At 49.6% G+C, this 17566-nt stretch overlaps 1 protein-coding gene across 11 annotated transcripts in view; it reads left to right on the plus strand.

Annotated features, from left to right (window-relative positions):
* The window catches only part of TPCN1 (two pore segment channel 1), a 111256-nt gene that overhangs the window by 34262 nt on the left and 59428 nt on the right, over window positions 1-17566 (plus strand). For 6 of the 11 annotated variants that reach the window (XR_008620503.1, XR_008620504.2, XM_034934568.3 and 3 more), the window contains exons 1-3: window positions 21-228; window positions 3839-3931; window positions 5322-5558. The exons of 1 other annotated variant lie outside the window; for it this stretch is intronic. Coding sequence is in view for 7 of the 10 variants with exons in the window: in XM_034934568.3 (XP_034790459.1) it covers window positions 3841-3931; window positions 5322-5558 (328 nt within the window). In the remaining 3 variants the exon portion in view is untranslated. Of the gene's footprint in view, window positions 1-20; window positions 229-3838; window positions 3932-5321; window positions 5559-17566 lie in introns of those variants that run through there. 4 more of the 11 variants (XM_063593696.1, XM_034934571.3, XM_034934570.3 and 1 more) reach the window with 4 other exon arrangements.

The raw sequence follows: 17566 nt of genomic DNA on the forward strand, positions 1-17566 counted from the left end.
TGGGGCGGGGCCAGCGGGGTTGAGAGGACGGTAGGCGGCGGATAGGAGAGCTGGCGCAGCTGCCCTGGTGGCAGTGGCTGAAGTGGCGGCGGCTTCGGCGGCTGCGGCGGCTGCGGCGGCTGCGGCGGCTGCAACAGCTTCGGGCTCGGGGTTTTGGCGGCGGCGCCGGCGGGCTGGGCTGCGCGGTGCGGACCCCGGCGCGCGGTCCGGGTTGCTGGGGCGGCGCGTGTAAGAATCCGAGGGATGCGACGGCTTGGCCCGAGGGAGAGGGCAGGGATCAGGGGTCAGAGGACGCGGAGTAAGGGGTTGCGGCGCAGCACTCTGGTGTGGGAGGTGGGCCGTACGGGCCCAGAGGGGGCGCGGGGAAGTCTCCACCGCGCTTCTCTCCGTCCAGCCCGGGCCGGGGCTCTGCACCCTCTCTCCTCGCCCCCGACTTCTTAGGGCGACCCTCACGTGGGCTCCCAGCCAGGGGCTGGGAGCACGTGGAGCTGGAGCCAGCTGTCCTGCCTCCTTCTTCCTCCCTCCCTCGCTCTTCTCCCTGGCGCCCTCAGGTGACCCCACAGGAGTCTTGTGCCTGGGTCAGGCTGCCCCAGCGGACAGCGGGATGGTAGCTGAACCTCTTCCCCTAGGCCCTTTCCCCAGGGCTGGCCAGTTGGGTCCTCTGTAGAGGCAGAAGCAAAGCCCGCGGAGGGAACACTGAACCAGGACGCAGGAGTCCCGGGTTCTAGCCCTACTCCTGCACTGTGTGACCTTGGGCAAGTCTCTTCCCCTCTCTGGGCCTCATTTTTGTCTGTCTGGAAAAATGACGTGTTTGAATTCAAATCAGGGGACTGGTTCTAGTCGTAGGTGTATATAGGGTAATGGTTAAGCAGGCAGGGTCCCTGATTCAGACTGCCTGGGTTGAAACTTATAAAAGGCAAGTTAACCACTCCAAGCTTCAATTTCCTCATTCCTAAAGTGGGGATATTAGCTAAGATAGGATTTTTCAACAGCAGCTCAGTTGACATTTTGAGCCACATAATTCTTTGTTTCGGGAGGTCTCACCTGTGCATTGAAGCAAGTTCAGTGGCATACCTGGACTCCACCCACCAGCAATCCCCCCACTCCCAAGTTGTGACAGTCAAGATGTCTCCAGACATTGCCGATGTCCCCATGGGGGCAAAAATCACCCCAGTTGAAAGCCAGTGGGCAAAGGCAGTACAGGCAGGCAAGCAGTCATATATTAAACAGTTAAACAACCGTGTTGAAGCATTTGAATGCGAGGACTTTAATCTATGGTGGCAGATATCATGAAAATTATGCATGAACAACCCCCCTGCCTCTTTTTTTTTTTTAGCTCATCATTAATGGTAGTGTATTTTATGTGTGGCCCAAGACAGTTCTTCCAGCGTGGCCCAGGGAAGCCAAAAGGTTGGACAGCCGTGAGTTAAAACATAGAAACCACTAGCCATTATGATAATGGTAACATTAAGAAACCTCTTCTCTGTGAGTTAAGTTAATAAATTCTCCTGCCTTCAAAGTAAACATGGGAGATAATTGTCAAAGCTGAGTAATGGATACAAGGAAGTTCACGTATATATTCTCTGCACTTTTGAGAATGTTTGAAAATATCTGTGGTAAAAAGTTAAACCAAAACGACAATACAACCATAATTCTTAAGACTGCCAAATAGTAGTGTCTCTGGGATTTCCTCTTCTGCCTCTCCACTGCTGAGATTTAAAAGCAAAATAAATCCCCAGATCTGGAGGAAACTTAAAAAAAAAAACTCACAGGAAGTGTGCTGGGCAGAGAGCTACGGGCTTAGCAGCAAGTAGAATGATGTTTACTTTCGCTGCCTTGTTTCAAAACGTTGTACTGTTCCCTGTGGATGCACAAGGATTTGCTTGGAGTTGTTCCAATGATTCGAGGAAGAAGTCAGTTGCTCAGCTGCCATTGACTAGGTCAGTTGGGAGGCAAAGTGGGTTGAGCCCAGAGCCCACAGCTTGAGGAAGGAACCTGCTGCTGTTTGCAAGTTCAAAGGTCTGCAGTCAGATCTGCTGAGTCTTTTTTTTTTTTTTTTGGTCCTTCTCAGCGGAAACGGGAATGTGCATAAATAGGAGCTGTAACAGGCTAGCTCGGAGTGTTTTACTTATTTAGTTATTTTTAAATGTTTAGTTTATTTATTTTTTGAGATGGAGTCTCGCTCTGTCGCCCAGGCTGGAGTGTAGTGGCGTGATCTCAGTTCACTGCAACCTCTGCCTCCTGGGTTCAAGTGATTCTCCTGCTTCAGGCTCCCCAGTAGCTGGGATTACAGGCATGCACCACCACACCTGGCTAATTTTTGTATTTTTAGTAGAGACCAGGTTTCGCCATGTTGGCCAGGCTGGTCTCAAACTCCTGACCTCAAGCGATCCACCTGCCTCGGCCTCTCAAAATGTTGGGATTACAGGCATGAGCCACCACTCCCGGCTGCTCTGAGTGTTTTAAATTGGGAGTTAAGGATGAGCACTTTTACTGTATTAAAAAATACTCACCAGTTAAAAAAAATACTCTTTTCCCCTTCCTCGGACACCTAAATCTAAGAGAACAACTCCTATATAAAAATCATACATTTTGGAAGTATGTTTCTAACTGTTCTGAGAGGCTGCATGGTAAAGCTGAAGTGAAAGATGTATTTTAAATCTGTATATATGGGCAAGTATATATTGGTGATTGAAGCTAGGTGCTGCCTAAATACATGGCCCAGACTTTGAGGAATTATAGTGTAATGGCTGGGAATACAGGTTTGGAGTCACACCGTAGAGCTGAAAGCTTGGCTTTTATTTAGCTGTGGGTCCTTGGGCAGGATACGTAATCTGTCTGTGCCTGAAGTACCCACCACACCCATCCCGTAATGGGGGGATAATAAGCCTGCCTATCTCATGGGGCTATTAAGAATTTTCAGTTAACTTTTACTTATGAAGTGCTAGTAGGGTCCCTCATACATAGTAAGCACTCATTGAGTATTAAGTATTATTATTATTACTATTTTGAGACGAGTCTCGCTCTGTCGCCCAGGCTGGAGTGCAGTGGTGCGATCTCGGCTCACTGCAAGCTCCGCCTCCCGGGTTCACGCCTTTCTCCTGCCTCAACCTCCTGAGCAGCTGGGACTACAGGCGTCTGCCACCACGCCCGGCTAATTTTTTGTATTTTTAGTAGAGACGGGGTTTCACCATGTTAGCCAGGATGGTCTTGATCTCCTTACCTCGTTATCCACCTGCCTCGGCCTCCCAAAGTGCTGGGATTACAGGCATGAGCCACCGCGCCTGGCCGAATATTAACTGTTATTTTAATGGTTGTATTTTTTTGTCATTTAATTTAATTAAATTAATTAATTTATTTATTTGAGGTGGAATCTGGCTCTGTCGCCCAGGCTGCAGTGCAGTGCACCATCTCGGCTCACTGCAACCTCTGCCTCCTGGGTTCAAGTGATTCTCCTGCCTCAGCCTACAGAGTAGCTGGGATTACAGGCGCAAGCCACCACACCCAGCTAATTTTTGTATCTTTAATAGAGGCAGGGTTTCTTCATTTTGGCCAGGCTGGTCTTGAACTCCTGAGCTCAAGTGATCCACCCGTCTCTGCCTCCCAAAGTGCTGGGATTACAGTTGTAAGCCACCGTGCCCAGCCTTTTATTTTACTTTATTTTTTAGAGACAGAGTCTCACTCTGTTGTCCAGGCTGGACTGCAGTGGTGTGATCATAGCTCACTATAACCTCCAACTCCTGGGATCAAGTGTTTCCGCCACCTCAGCCTCCCAAGTAGCTAGGCCTACAGGCATATGCCATCATACCCAGCTAATTTAAAATTTTTTATTTTGTAGAGATGGAGTCTTGCTACATTGCCCAGGCTGGTCTTGAACTGCTAGGCTCAAGCAGTTCTCCCACCTTGACCTCCCAAAGCGCTGAGATTACAGGTGGGAGCCACTGTGCCCAGCCTATTTTTTTCTTTGAAGCCTTTACAAAACTTACAAATAAATGTAAAGAGAAGTGGAGGTAGGACATATTAGCCCTAATGTCACTCTCCAGACAGAATTACCCTTAACTTTTCAGTATTTGTTCTTGCAGGGTTCCCTCCCTCCGTATTTTAATGCTATTATACTGTAATAATGCTTTTATTCTGTTTTTATTTATTTATTTATCTTTATTTTATTTTTTTGAGACAGAGTCTCGCCCTGTCACCCAGGCTGGATGGCTCTATCTCGGTTCACTGCAACCTCTGCCTTCCGGGTTCAAGCGATTCTCCTGCCTCAGCTTCCTGAGTAGCTGGGATTACAGGCACGTGCCACCCCGCCCAGCTAATTTTTTGAATTTTTAGTAGAGATGGGTTTTCACCATGTTGGCCAGGCTGCTCTCAAACTCCTGACCTCAGGATCCGCCCGCCTCGGCCTCCCAAAGTGCTGGGATTACAGGTGTCAGCCACTGTGCCCGGCCTAATTCTTTTATTTTTTAAGAGACAGGATTTCACTCTGTTGCCCAAGCCAGAGTGCAGTGGTGCAGTCATAGCTCACTGTAGCCTTGAACTCCTGGGCTCAAGTGAGCCTTCTGAGTAGCTGGGACTACAGGTGTGCCACCTGCCCAGCTAATTTTATTTATTTATTTATTTTTGTATGTTAAATATTTATTTTATTTTTTTCTGTGTGTATGCTTACCCAACCGGCTTTTTTTTTTTTAATTTTTTATAGAGACAAGGTCTTGCTATATTGCCCAGGCTGATCTCAAATTCCTGGCCTTAATTGATCTTCCCACCACAGCCTTCCAAAATGCTGGGGTTACAGATGTGAGCCACCCCACCGGCCAATTTTTTTAAAAATTGAGTTTTAATTTACCGTTTTATTATTTTTTAAATTAAGATATAATTTACCATTTTATTATTTATTTTGAGACAGGGTCTCTGTCACTTAAGCTGGAGTGCAGTGGCATGATCTCTGCTCACTGCAGCTTCCACCTCCTGGGTTTAAGCAATTCTCATGCCTCAGTTACCCGAGTACCTGGGGTTACAGGCACCTACCACCAAGCCCAGCTAATTTTCTGTATTTTTAGTAGAGATGGGGTTTTGCTATGTTGGCCAGGCTGGTCTTGAACTCCTGGCTCAAGTGACCCACCCACCTTGGCCTCCCAAAGTGCTGGGATTATAGGTGCGAGCCACCGCGCCTGGCCCTAGTTCACCATTTTAAAGAGTATACTTGAGTGGTTTTTATTCACGAGGTTGTGCAACCATCACCACTATCTAATTTCAGAATAGATTCATCAGTCATGGCTGTATTTTAATAATTATCTTTTATTTTTTTAATTCCCAAACCCTAGAAGATGCCTCTAATGGAGGAGTTTCTGAGCAGCACCCCTGGCCCAGTGGCTTTGAAAGGGAGCTCAAACCAGAGACTATTTCAAGCCCTGGATATCATATCCTGAGGGCCACAGGAGAAGAGAACATGGCTGTGAGTTTGGATGACGACGTGCCGCTCATCCTGACCTTGGATGAGGGTGGCAGTGCCCCACTGGCTCCCTCCAACGGCCTGGGCCAAGAAGAGCTACCTAGCAAAAGTAAGATGGTGGGGTGGGCTGGGGGGACCCCAGCTTTTCTGTTTCAGAGGCTGAGAGGTGATAAGCGCTTTGTGGTCTGATAGTAGGGGTGTGTAACTTGTTGCCTGGCCCCACATTTGAGCCCCAAGTTCTGATATAGAAACTACTCCTGGGAGGCTGTGTGTTTCTTCTTCCACACCCCCAGCTTGGCAGTGTTTCTGGGGGCCTAGCTGCCCCTCTTGGTGCCCTCGCTCCCTTCTCCACTGCCTGCCTTGCACCTGAGGTACCTTGGCCTGCCTGTGGATGCTTGGTGGGGACCTCAGGCCAACCTACTTTGGCTGCCTTCCCTGCCCCATTCCTTGTTAAAAAAAGAAACAGATTTCAACACCAGCCTCCGTCTGTCCCCATCTGAAACCGTTGGCAGGAAAGCAGCACTGCCCGCGTCTCTTTGCTCCATCTCAGTCCCTCCTTGCCCAGGACAGTGGGGAAGAGGGCGAGTGTTTTGTCATGATCCATTGATTTGAGGGCTTGAGGTTTTGCTTTGTCTTCCTCTGAACCAAAGCCTAGCACAAAGTGAACCCAAGTGCGGCAAGGAGCTTTAAATTTTTTAAATTTTAAGTGTGTTTCTGGCAGAATGAGAGGCCTTGAAAACCTTTCTGGTTCTCATCCCGAAGCCATTTGTTTCAGTTGCTCAGGCCTTGGGCTCAGGAGAGGCTTAAAATAACTCGCCTTTTCTGGAGGGTCCTAAGACATCGGGAAGCAGTGCTTTAGGGTCTGCTTAGCAAATGGATGTTCCACCGTCTCCCAGTGCTCCCCAGTCAGGGCAGAGATGTTTGGGGCCAAGGAGAGACGAGCCAGGCTCTCCCGTCTCGTTTGTCCAGGGAGAATTCAGTTGAGTTGCAGGGAGTTTGGTGGCCTCCCCTGGGAACTGATGAAGGAGAGCAGTGTTTCCAGGGATGTGAGTGTGGTGGGGAGCCCTGGCTGCCTAGAAACAGGCCTCTCTTTGCTTCACTGTGTTCACCCTCATCTAGGGTGGCAGAGCTGGATTGCCCAGAAGGATTCGAACATAAACTTGATTTTTCCCCAAGTGCCACTCAGGGATGAGAAAGCAGTGGCTCTGATTTCAGACTATCTGTTTTCTTTCTGAAATCCCTTTGCAAGGCTAGGCAGTATTATCCCTATTTACAGAGGAGGAAACTATGGGTCAGAGAGGTCAAGTAACTTGTCTGAAGTCACACAGCCAGGAAATGGTTGAGCAGAGATTTGAACCCAGCATCGTCTGACTCCAGAATTCCTTCCCCTTCTCCTCTTCCTTCTTTTACTTCTTCAGCTGCTCCTCCCTCTCCTTTTTTCTTCATCACCCTTAATAAATGTGAGCACAGGCCAGGCGTGGTGGCCCCCACCTTTAATCACAGCACTTTGGGAGGCCAAGGCAGGAAGATCACTTGAGCCCAGTGACTTTGAGTTCAAGACCAACCTGGGCAACATAGCGAGACCTCGGCTGTACAAAAAAATTAAAAACTTAGCTGGGTATGGTGGTGCATGCCTGTAGTCCCAGCTACTCAGGAGGCTGAGGTGGGAGGATTGCTTGAGCCCAGGAAGGTTGCAGTGGGCTATGACTGCACCACTGCACTCCAGCCTGGGCAACAGAGCAAGACCCTGTCTCAAAAAAATAAAAGGTGAGTACAGGCCTTTAGCATTTATATTATCTCCTCATATAACCTCAATATAGGGTTGTTATTATTATCTGTATTTTACAGAGGAGGAGACAGGCTCAGAGAGGTTAAGTGACTTGTCCAAGGTCACACAGCTAGTAAGCAGTAAAGCCTGTCTTTCCTCCCACACCACAGTGGAAGGTGCTTTGGGGAAAGGGATGAAAGTGATTGTGGCTCAGTTTCAGCTTTAGAGAAGAATGCTGCCTAGTGAGGGAGGGTGGTTGGCCTACTAAGGGTGTGGCTTGTGTCTGGAAATAGCCAGGCTTAAGATTCTAAATGGGAATCCTGGCTGTCATCGTGAGTGTCACTTTTAAGTCCCTCCAACATGCCCGACCTGATGGTGGGGTGTCCAGCTTTCCTGTGGGATGAAAGGGGCAAGAGAGCAACCCAGTCCTGTGTCAAGATCAGGCTTTGAATGTTGATGAATAGGAAATAGGCCAGAGACACAATAAGACTCCCCTTGGCTAGGCCACTAGCAAGGCTGCTTTTATCTTGGCAAAGTCAGTGGCTTGCTTTGGTTTGTTTCTCAAGAATAAAGAAATGTATAACTAACTGCTGGGGTCCAGGGACATTGTTTTTCCTGTACAGCACATTAGTATCTTAGTTTCTTCTCTCAGCTTCTTACTGGGTCATTTTTTAAAACCTCAATGACTTGTGGGTGTAATTCACCAAGCCTGGCTGGGAAGAAGGGTAGGACCTGTGCAAGTAAACAAGAGTTTTCAGAGGAGGCCTGCTCTGCCTTAGCATAGTAGGCCTTTGATATTTCATGCTTGGATTTTGGCCTTGACCTTCTACCCCAGCGTCCCCCTGTCCCTGCTGTCTGAGGAGCAGTCCTTCAGTCCTTTTTTTTGAGACAGTCTCGTTCTGCTACCCAGGCTAGAGTGCAGTGGCACAATCTCGGCTCATTGCAACCTCCGCCTCCCGTGTTCAAGCAATTCTCCTGCCTCAGCCTCCCAAGTAGCTGGGATTACAGGCGTGAGCCACTACACCCGGCTAATTTTTTTGTATTTTTAGTGGAGACGGGGGTTTTACCATGTTGGCCAGGCTGGTCTCGAACTGCTGGCCTCAAGTGATCCACCTGCCTCGGCCTCCCAAAGTGCTAGGATTATAGGCGTGAGCCACCACACCCGGCCCTGAGCAGTCCATCTAAAACACAAGCCCAACCTGGTTGTTTCCTTGTTTTAAAGCTTCCTGGGACTTTCCCATCCCTCTATGGGGGTTGGGGAGGGCAAGCTCTTCAGCTGGCAACGAAGCCTTGCGTGTTCTAGTGCCTTCTTGCTTGACCAGTCCCATTTCCTGCCTCAGTCCACAGCATCATACTGCATTTAGTTCGGTGAATCCCCTGTGCATTCTTAAACCTTTCCACCTTGCTGGCAAGTCAGTCTAGAATCCCTTTCTCAGCCTCTTGTTTGCTCGTGGCCTCCAGTTCTGTCTTGAAAATCCTGCTGATAACACCATCTCTTTGAAGCCTTCACTGAACTTCCCCTTCCTGACAGAGCTAATTACTCACTACCCTTTTCTGCTTCGGTATCTTGATTAGGCTTCCATTATTACAAGTAGATTATGGTGGGGTAATTACACATTTAACCATCTGATCACCTACTAGGCCCTGAGATCCATTCATCTTTTTTTTTTTTTTTTTTTTTTGAGATGGAGTATCACTCTGTCACCCAGGCTGGAGTGCAGTGGCACCATCTCAGCTCACTGCAACCTCCACCTCCCAGGTTCAAGTGGTCCTCCCACCTCAGCAGCTGAGACTACAGGCATGTGTCACCACGCCCAGCTAATTTTTTGTATTTTCAGTAGAGCCTCTTTCCTTGTCTCCCAAATGGTTACCTTCTTGCTGTGTCCCCACGTGACTGTCCCTGAGTCTGTGTGTCTGTCCTCTTCTGATAAAGACACCAGTCCTATTGGATTAGAGCTCATCCATATGACCTTGTTTTATCTTAGTCACCTTTAAAGGCCCTTTCTCCAAACACAGTCACATTCTTTCACCATGTTGGCCAGGCTGGTCTCAAATTCCTGACCTTGAGTGATCTATCCGCCTTGGCCTCCTGAAGCGCTGGGATTACAGGCATGAGCCACCATGCCTGGCCCATCCATTTGTCTTTGTATCACATAGCTCAGTGCCCACAATATGCAGGTACTCAACAAATAGTGGTCAGAATCAACGTACTTGGATTTCTGGGGCCTCGCAGCTCATGGGAGTGGCAGTGTAAGGGCCCGAGTTAGAGGTGGGCAGCCTCCCTCCTGCCGCCTCTCCTCACCATTGCTTTGAGTCCCATTGCTCTCAGCACAGCTGAGTGTCCTGGTGGCTGCCATCATTGACCTTTGTCTTTGGTTGCTGTAAACCTTTGAAGTACTAAGGAGTTGGCAGAATGCAGATGCAGGCCATCCGCGGAGTTGGCAACGACATGAGCATGGGCTACTGGGAACGAAGCAAGCTTTCTAAGGCTGAATCACCATCAAGCCTGGCCTTTGTTTTGGCCCAGCAGCCGCTGAGGCCTTCTCAGCACTGTACCTCCACGCTCCATGTCTGCTTGGGCACCCCTAACAAAACACCATGGACTGGTGGCTTAAATGACAGAAATCTAATTTCTCACAGGTCTGGAGGCTGGAAGTCCAAGACCAAGGTGTCAGCAGGTTTGGTTTCTTGCGAAGCCTCTTTCCTTGGCTCGCAAATGGTTATCTTCTTGCTGTGTCCCCACGTGATTGTCCCTGAGTCTGTGTGTCTGTCCTCTTCAGATAAGGACACCAGTCCTATTGGATTAGGGCTCATCCATATGACCTTGTTTTACCTTAATCACCTTTAAAGGCCCTTTCTCCAAAGACAGTCACATTCTGAGCTACTGGGGCTTAGGACTTCAGCCTATGAATTTGAGGGGGACACAGTTCAGGCCATCACACTCCTACCCCTTCTTCAGAGGCAGGGACTGAGGAATCTGGCTGTGCTGCCTGTGACCTTTAACCCTATGTGAGGGCCTTATCCCTGCAGGAAACTGGAGGGTTTGGGTTTTTCTCCTTATATGGGCAATTGTGGATTTAATCCAAGACTCAGACATCTTTGGGCTCTAAGTGCGGCTGCTGCAGTGCTAATGAATGACTCACAGGCAGCATGGTGTCAGGTTGATAAAGGAGGCAGGTATGAGCAGAGGTATTTAAAGCCTGGAAACTAGGAATAACCTTGAAAACAGTCAGCGGGGCCACTGTTAGAGCAGTGTAGAGACAGACCACAGTCCACACCGCATGGCAGGCGGTGGTCTCACCCACCACATTCAGGGAATCAGGACGAGTCTGAATGTAGTGGGCAGTCCAAGGAATTTCCCAGGGTAACTCTGGTCACACTCAGCTCTGCCTTCTCCCTGCCTTTAAAGCCAGCTGCTGCCTAAGATGGGCTGGACCATGTGCCTTTTCTGAGTGAAGGAAGGATTGGGCTCACGGGGGCTGGCTGAGGTCTGAGCAGGATGCTCCGTCTCTGCTTTGGTGCTGGGTTATTTATGGTTTTCAGGTGACAGGTCCTGCAGCTAAGGCCCAAGGTCACAGCGCAGAGAGCTGACCTCTCCCTCCTTCACGCCAATGCCTGGCACATCTTCGGGAGTTCCCTAGGACACAGTGCAGCCTCAGCAATGTGGAGGATCCCTACCCCCTGGCAGGGGCCCCCATGTGGCACCCTGGTCCCCTTTTCAGGGTCTTCATGCAGCCAGGGCGAGTTGGCACCAGGCTCAGTCAAGGTGGGCCAGAGCTGTTGGCCGCAGGGCCGCTGTAGCCAGGAGGAGTTGGGAGAGATCCTCGCCGGCTGGCACCAGAGAATAATCCACCCCGAGGCGTGCGCTCCATCACTGATGTCTGTGCCGTGGCTCTGTCTCTGACCAGATGGCCCCAGCATACTTGCCAAAGAGTGAAGAAGCCCAAGGGGCTTGCACAGCTTTTGTCACTTGTGATACCATGATGAGTGGAGTGGTTGAGCTGAGTATAGTGCTTAGCTGCTCCAAGCCTCAGCCTGCTCATCTGTAGAATGTGACCATGATGGCATCTACCAGTAGAGTCGTCATGGGGGATTGAGTGAGAGCATGTGTGTGATCACATGGTCAGTGCTCAGCCGGTCATAGGCATTATTATCATGGCAGAAACTGGGCTTCCTTGGAATATCCTCCATGAGCAGAGGTCCTGAACCCAGGCCACGATTCAGATCCTTCTTGCCTCACTCCTGGCACAGCAGGTGGCCCCTGCCAAGCTGGGACGCCTCCGTGTAGCAGCTGGAGACCAAGCAGCAATTAGATTTTCACAGGCTCCCACCGAGCTTGGGCATTTGGCTCCGCTGGAGTCATTCCCCTGGCTTTTTCAGGGCCTCACCAAGGCAGAGTGTCGGGTGTCACCAGACCAGCAGTGGTGCCAATTAAAATGAGTAAGCATCCAGCATGCTGGGCGAGAGCCTTGCAGCCGAGCCTTGGAGCTTTCACTTCCTCAGCCCTCCACATCTTCATGGGGGGGATCCTGTCTGTTGCCTCAGGCCCCCTGCCATGAGATGCCATCTCTTCCCGTCCCCCTTTCCCGCACGCAAGACGCTGCCGCTCTAAATGGCAGTCGTGGCAGCTGGGTGCAGGCTGGAGCACCTGCCGCTCTCCTCCCCACTCGCCTGGGGGAGGGCTGAGTTCACGTTTCCTCTGAGAGCGCTTCATGAGCCAGAACCGTGAACTTCTCAGCTTCCCCATCGGGGAGGCAATATGGGAGGGCTTGGATGGCTCACAGCAGCGTGCCGCTGGGGGCATCTGGTTGCAGTGCCCTCTGCGGGGAGGTTTCAAATGACAGCAAGGTAGCCCAGGAACAAACCTGGAGTGACGTCAATCTTGAGACAGCCCCCACGCCGCCTTCCTGCTCCAGGAGCCCTGGGCGGCTCTCCATTCTTGCCCTTGGCTAGAGTGAATCCTCTGGTTCGGACATCCTCTGACTGTCACCCTTCTCCCCGCAGTCAGGTATGCCTGGGGAGAGGATGTGCCTGGGTCAGGGTATGTGCAGTCATAATCATGGCCTGTGGGTGTTGAGCCCTCGCCGTGTGTCAGGCGGTATCCAAAGCACTTTTGTGCTGCTATCATTTGGTCCTCCCTCCCAGCAGATTTGGGGGGCCGTTACTTTCAATATCATCTTAAAGAAGAGGAAACGGAGGCTCTCAGAGGTTGAAACTTATCCAAGGTCACAAAGCCACTTTGACTTCCTTTGAACCCGTGTCTAGTGACTCCAGAACCAGTCTCTTACCTAGTATGCCCCCCTCCATGAGGTAGAGCTCTGTGGAAGAGGTAGCATTTTAGGCTGAATTTCTTTGTTTCCCAAAAGGAAGTTGGTTTCTATCTTTATCCTTTTTTTAAATTAAACTTTTATTTTCTCCAAGGCAATTATTCTAAATGGAGTTCCATACCTAGAGCTCCCTTTCATATTGTAAAAATAGCACAACTGATGGCATTTCATGGTGAAGCTGTGTTGGATCATCCCAGAGAAGCTCCGAGACAGGGCAAGTGAACACCAGACCACAAAGGACAGCTACAGTGTCACCATCTGTGGAAACTAGGCTTTTCCCCCATGCACGCCTTTTCCTGATTCTTCCTCTGCATAGAGACATTTGGCTACTTTTTCCATCATGGTGGTTAGAACAAGAAAATTTGGGTGGAAAATGGGAGTTCTCAGGAGCCAAGATTTGGGCCTGGGAAAGGAAGGATGAAGAGGAGCAGTTTGGAGCGGGGCATGAGGTTAGACTCTCAAGGCCAGGTGGGCTTGCTGAGGGCAGTGATCCTCTGAGGTTGTTGACTCCCAGTGGCAGGTGACCCCTTATCAGGACTTGCCTGGTAGAAGTCCCTGGACTGAGCCAGATAACCAAATTGGGACCATTGGTGCTTGTGTTGCCTTTTGTACCGGGTACCCTTTACGCCTTGTTTGCTTTTTGTTGGAGATATTTATCTCCTTGTAAAAAGTGCAGTTCTTTCCCTACCCCAGTCATGAGGCTCTGGCTCAGAGGAGGTACAAGATTGTAGCAAAAAATTTGAGAGCTGGGCCGCCCTGGGGCCTGCCGGGCCAGGGGCATACTGGGGCCAGTGTGCACTCTCTGAAGGGACAACTGTGACTTATTCTGGCTAATCATTGTCGAGTAGGATCACAGGCTGATTGCTAGCACATTTGCCAGTTTTTCAAAAGATATTAGAACCTATATTTTTAATCAAAAGTCTTTTGATTTGTAAATAGTGGCAACCAATTCATATATGTCTTCAATGTATAGTGAAATCTGGTCAGTAGGCTGCCCCTGCTCTCTCTGACGTAGAACATACTGATTCACCCTTTGTTTTCTGTTCAGAGCAGACTACTTCAAATTAAGGAAAAGAGTACAAAACCAACAACAAACTCTCCATGGCCCCTGAGGTTATCTTCCTCTTCCAGTGGCTTCCAGTGGGAATCAGAACAGGTCAGGCAGTCTCCTCTTTGCCACTAAATGCTTTGCCCAAAGAAAGACCAGATTTCATTTGGCTTTGGGATCAAAGCTGGGGCTGGAGGGTGGAGGTGTCAAGCCAGGCCAGGCAAAGGGAGATTTGAAGCCAGAGCAGGTGGGCGCATCTCCCAGGAAACCCTGCATCATTCTTTCCTGGTGATTCTTTCCTTCTTTGTTATGGTTCACATGAGTCTATGGAGTGCTCATTCTACATTCTCCGTTCTTATCTTCATCCTATGCAACTTTAGACCGCTACCGTTTTTTAAAAGTGATTTGATTTGGGCTGTAACCTTTTTTTATTGTTGTTAGCTGTGACTTTGAAATGTGTAATAAAGATTCAAGTGAGCATTGGAAGTTTTTTTAAAAGTAGTGGTTTAAAAAAAAAAAGTGATTTAATAGCTGGTCTTCTTTTTTCCTTAAATCGTCACTTTCTTGTCAACTGAAAAACTAAGTCAAGTTACTAAAATGGCCACACATTTAGGACTTAGAACAGCTGCCCTGGAAGTTAGAAGAAGTGCGTCAAGTATAGTTCCAGCTTGGTCTGGTTGGCAGTGAGATGAGTATAGAACATGCTGCTTTTGTGGTGTATAACTCTAGAAGGGTTTAGGGGAGGTGGACATGGCTTCCCAAGAAGGTGGAAGATGGGGGCAGGAGGAGATGGCGTGCTTCCTCTTGGTGAGGGGTTGGGGTAGCATCCAGATTGGCTTTAGAGATCGGATTAAGCTTGAGTGTGCTGAGTGTCTAAGGAGATGAACAGGAAGTGAAAGATTCTCCCAGAAGAAAGGAATAGGGGAGGAAAGGTATACATGTGCTGGAGTGGGTGGCATCTGAGTCAGAGGGTTGGGGAGAAAGGTTGGATCCCAATCTTGAGGGTCTCCTTGCCTGCACTCCTAGAGCCATACTGAAGAGGAGCTGGACCTTCATCCTGGGGTGGCGGAAAAGCCCCGGGCACTTTAAGCAGGGGAATGACCATTGTTTTTCAGGGTAGTGTCTGAACATTCATTCATGCTGCCCTGGCAAGAGCAGTTGGCAATGATGGCAAGACCGGGCAGTGTGGAGGTGGCCCAGGGACACGGGGTGCCTGCTGTGTTTTGCCTGAACTGTGTTTTAAGAGGCTGCATAACCAAGCAGTTGCTGTGCACGTACAGCTTGGCATCTGAGTCTCCCACCCCCCCGGCACCCCATGTTTGTTACCTGCCTGGTGCCTGTAGGCATTTGAGTTTGTAGCCCCTGGTTGAATTCTGACGGTACAGCCCTTTGGCTGGAGACCATGCAGCTCAGCCAGGGGAGTAGCAGAAGATCAACTATGGACAGGTGTGACTTAGGAAGAGGTGGAGTTTGGGGTGCTGGGGAGAGGGACCGAACATCCCAGGGAGGGGAAATGGCATAGGCTGAAGTAAGGAGGGGGGTTGCAGTGAGTCGAGATTGTCACTGCACTCCAGCCTGCCTGGGTGACAGAGCAAGACCCTGTCTCAAAAAGAAAAAAAAAAAAAAGAAGTAGGAACTCTTCTGAGACTCACACCCTGGACGGGGCCAGAGACTAGCATGCTGGGGGCAGATTGGATTTGGGTGTGGTTACATGCACTCTGGGGTCAGACCCACTGAGTTTGAATCCAGCCCTGACTTCTCCTGCTGGGACTTTGGGCAGATGATGTAACCTCTCTAAGCTTTGATTTCCTCATCCGTAAAATGACACTAATATTAGTATTACCTTTTAGGACTGTTCTGAGGTTTATACAAGATAGCATGCCTCACACAACTAGCACAGTGCCTGGCTTATACAGAATGAGCATTGGGTGGATGTCAGCCATTATAATTAGGGTCAGGGGTCAGAGCAGGCATATCTGTTTTACAGAGTGCCTAAAATGCTGATGGCAGGAGTTTGGACCTGGTTGAGTTGGGCATGGGAGCTGCTAAATGTGTTTGGGCCAGAAAGCAAGTGATGACAGAGCATCTTCCTGCTGACATCTTGCCAGCTCGGGATGCTGTCTCTAGCCAACTTGATAAGCCCTGAGCTTAGAAACCCTGGGGTGGGTCAGCCCTGAATAGGGGTTACTTTTCCCTCTGGAGATTGAGAGGTGGATGGAGAGGAAACTGCCAGGCTATTCTGCAGTAGTAGGAGCTGGATTTGGCATTTTTCTCTCTGTGTCTGTCTCCCTGACCAGTCACTGAACTTCCCCAGGTCCCAGAAGCTCAGCTCAGTAGCTCAGTTCCTACTTCTTTTTTTTTTTTTTTCTTGAGTCAGAGTCTTGCTCTGTTGCCCAGGCTGCAGTGCAGTGGCACAGTCTTGGCTCACTGCAACCTCCGCCTTCCGGGTTCAAGCAATTCTAGTGCCCCAGCCTCCCCAGTAGCTGGGATTACAGGTGTGCACCACCACACCCTGTTAATTTTTTTGTATTTTTAGTAGAGACGGGGTTTCACCACATTGGCCAGGCTGGTCTCAAACTCCTGACCTCAAGTGATCTGCCCACCTCGGCCTCCCAAGGTGCTGGGATTACAGGCGTGAGCCACCATGCCTGGCCAGTCCCTACTTCTTAAAAGGCACTCAGGAAGCATCTGGACAATGCTGAACAGATGAGGACTTTCATAGGCTCACCTGGCCTGGGGTCCGGCCCAGGAGGGTGCTCTTTGATGAGAAACATCCCAGCGGTATTGGGCATGGAGGAAGCAGCTAGTGAAAGAAAAGCAGAGCTGATGGGAGGAAGATGTTTGACTATGCCCAGCCCTGCCACATATCTCCCACTTTGCCCTCCCTAATCCCACCACACCCAGCTCTTAGGATCAGAAAGTACGTTGAAGTTCCAGGGCCACTCTCCTGAATAAAAAGTGTGGCTTCTGTTTCCGGCAGATAAGTTCCTGCTTTGTTCCAGTGCACTGACACAGTCCCCTGAACAACCCATCTCGGGTTGATCAGGAAGTTCTTAGTCTGTTCAGACGGCAGCCTACCTCTCATTTTATCATCCTCCTTCACGATAAAGCCCTGATGTTCTGCCTTTCCCACTTAGTGGAGAAACCTATCCTCATAGCCACACTTCCGGTATTGAGGAATTGGCATCTTGGAATACAGCTTGGGTATTTGGATGACAAATTATTAAAAATATTCTGATCTCTTTGCCCACATATTTTAGCTGTAGAAGCAAGCAGAGAGCATCATGTTACTGCAGCAGCAGTGCCGCTTTTTTTTTTTTTCCTTAAAAAACATGATTTAGGGGTCCTAGTTTTGGTGGCTTCCTGCTTCAGCAGCATTTGGAAGACTTGCAGATATCTAGACTTGCAGATATGTCCTGTGAGTGCCACGTGGGTGTGACCCCTGCTCCTTGGCCTGGCAGCATTCCAGTAGCTGTATATTAGAGTGTCCTTTTTGCTACCTTAAATGACCAAGTCTTCCCCAGAGCCATTCTTGCTATCTCTTGCTATCCACCTGCCTCGGCCTCCCAAAGTGCTGAGATTACAGGCGTGAGCCACCACTCCTGGCCCTTCCTGTTTATTTAGCTGACGGCCTTGAGAGCCTTCCCTAACCCTTGAGGATAGTGGTTGTGTTTCCACAGCCTCTCATTCTCCAGGTATGCTGTTAATACCTCTTTCTCTGCTCTTCACGGCACAGAGACCCACTCACTCCCCAGCACCGGGATGTAATCGATTTGATGATTGAATCAGAGTTTGCTTTGTGCCATGATGGATTGTGAGAAAATGGAGTTTTGATGAATTAGGTAATTTAAAATACGGGTGGGAGCCAGGCGCAGTGGTTCACCCTGTAATCTTAGCACTTTGGGAGACCAAGGCGAGAGGATCACTTGAGGCCAGGAATTTGAGACCAGCTTGGACAACATAGTGAGACCCCA

Source organism: Pan paniscus, chromosome 10 (genome assembly GCF_029289425.2).
Source record: "Pan paniscus chromosome 10, NHGRI_mPanPan1-v2.0_pri, whole genome shotgun sequence".
NCBI classification, from domain to species: domain Eukaryota; kingdom Metazoa; phylum Chordata; class Mammalia; order Primates; family Hominidae; genus Pan; species Pan paniscus.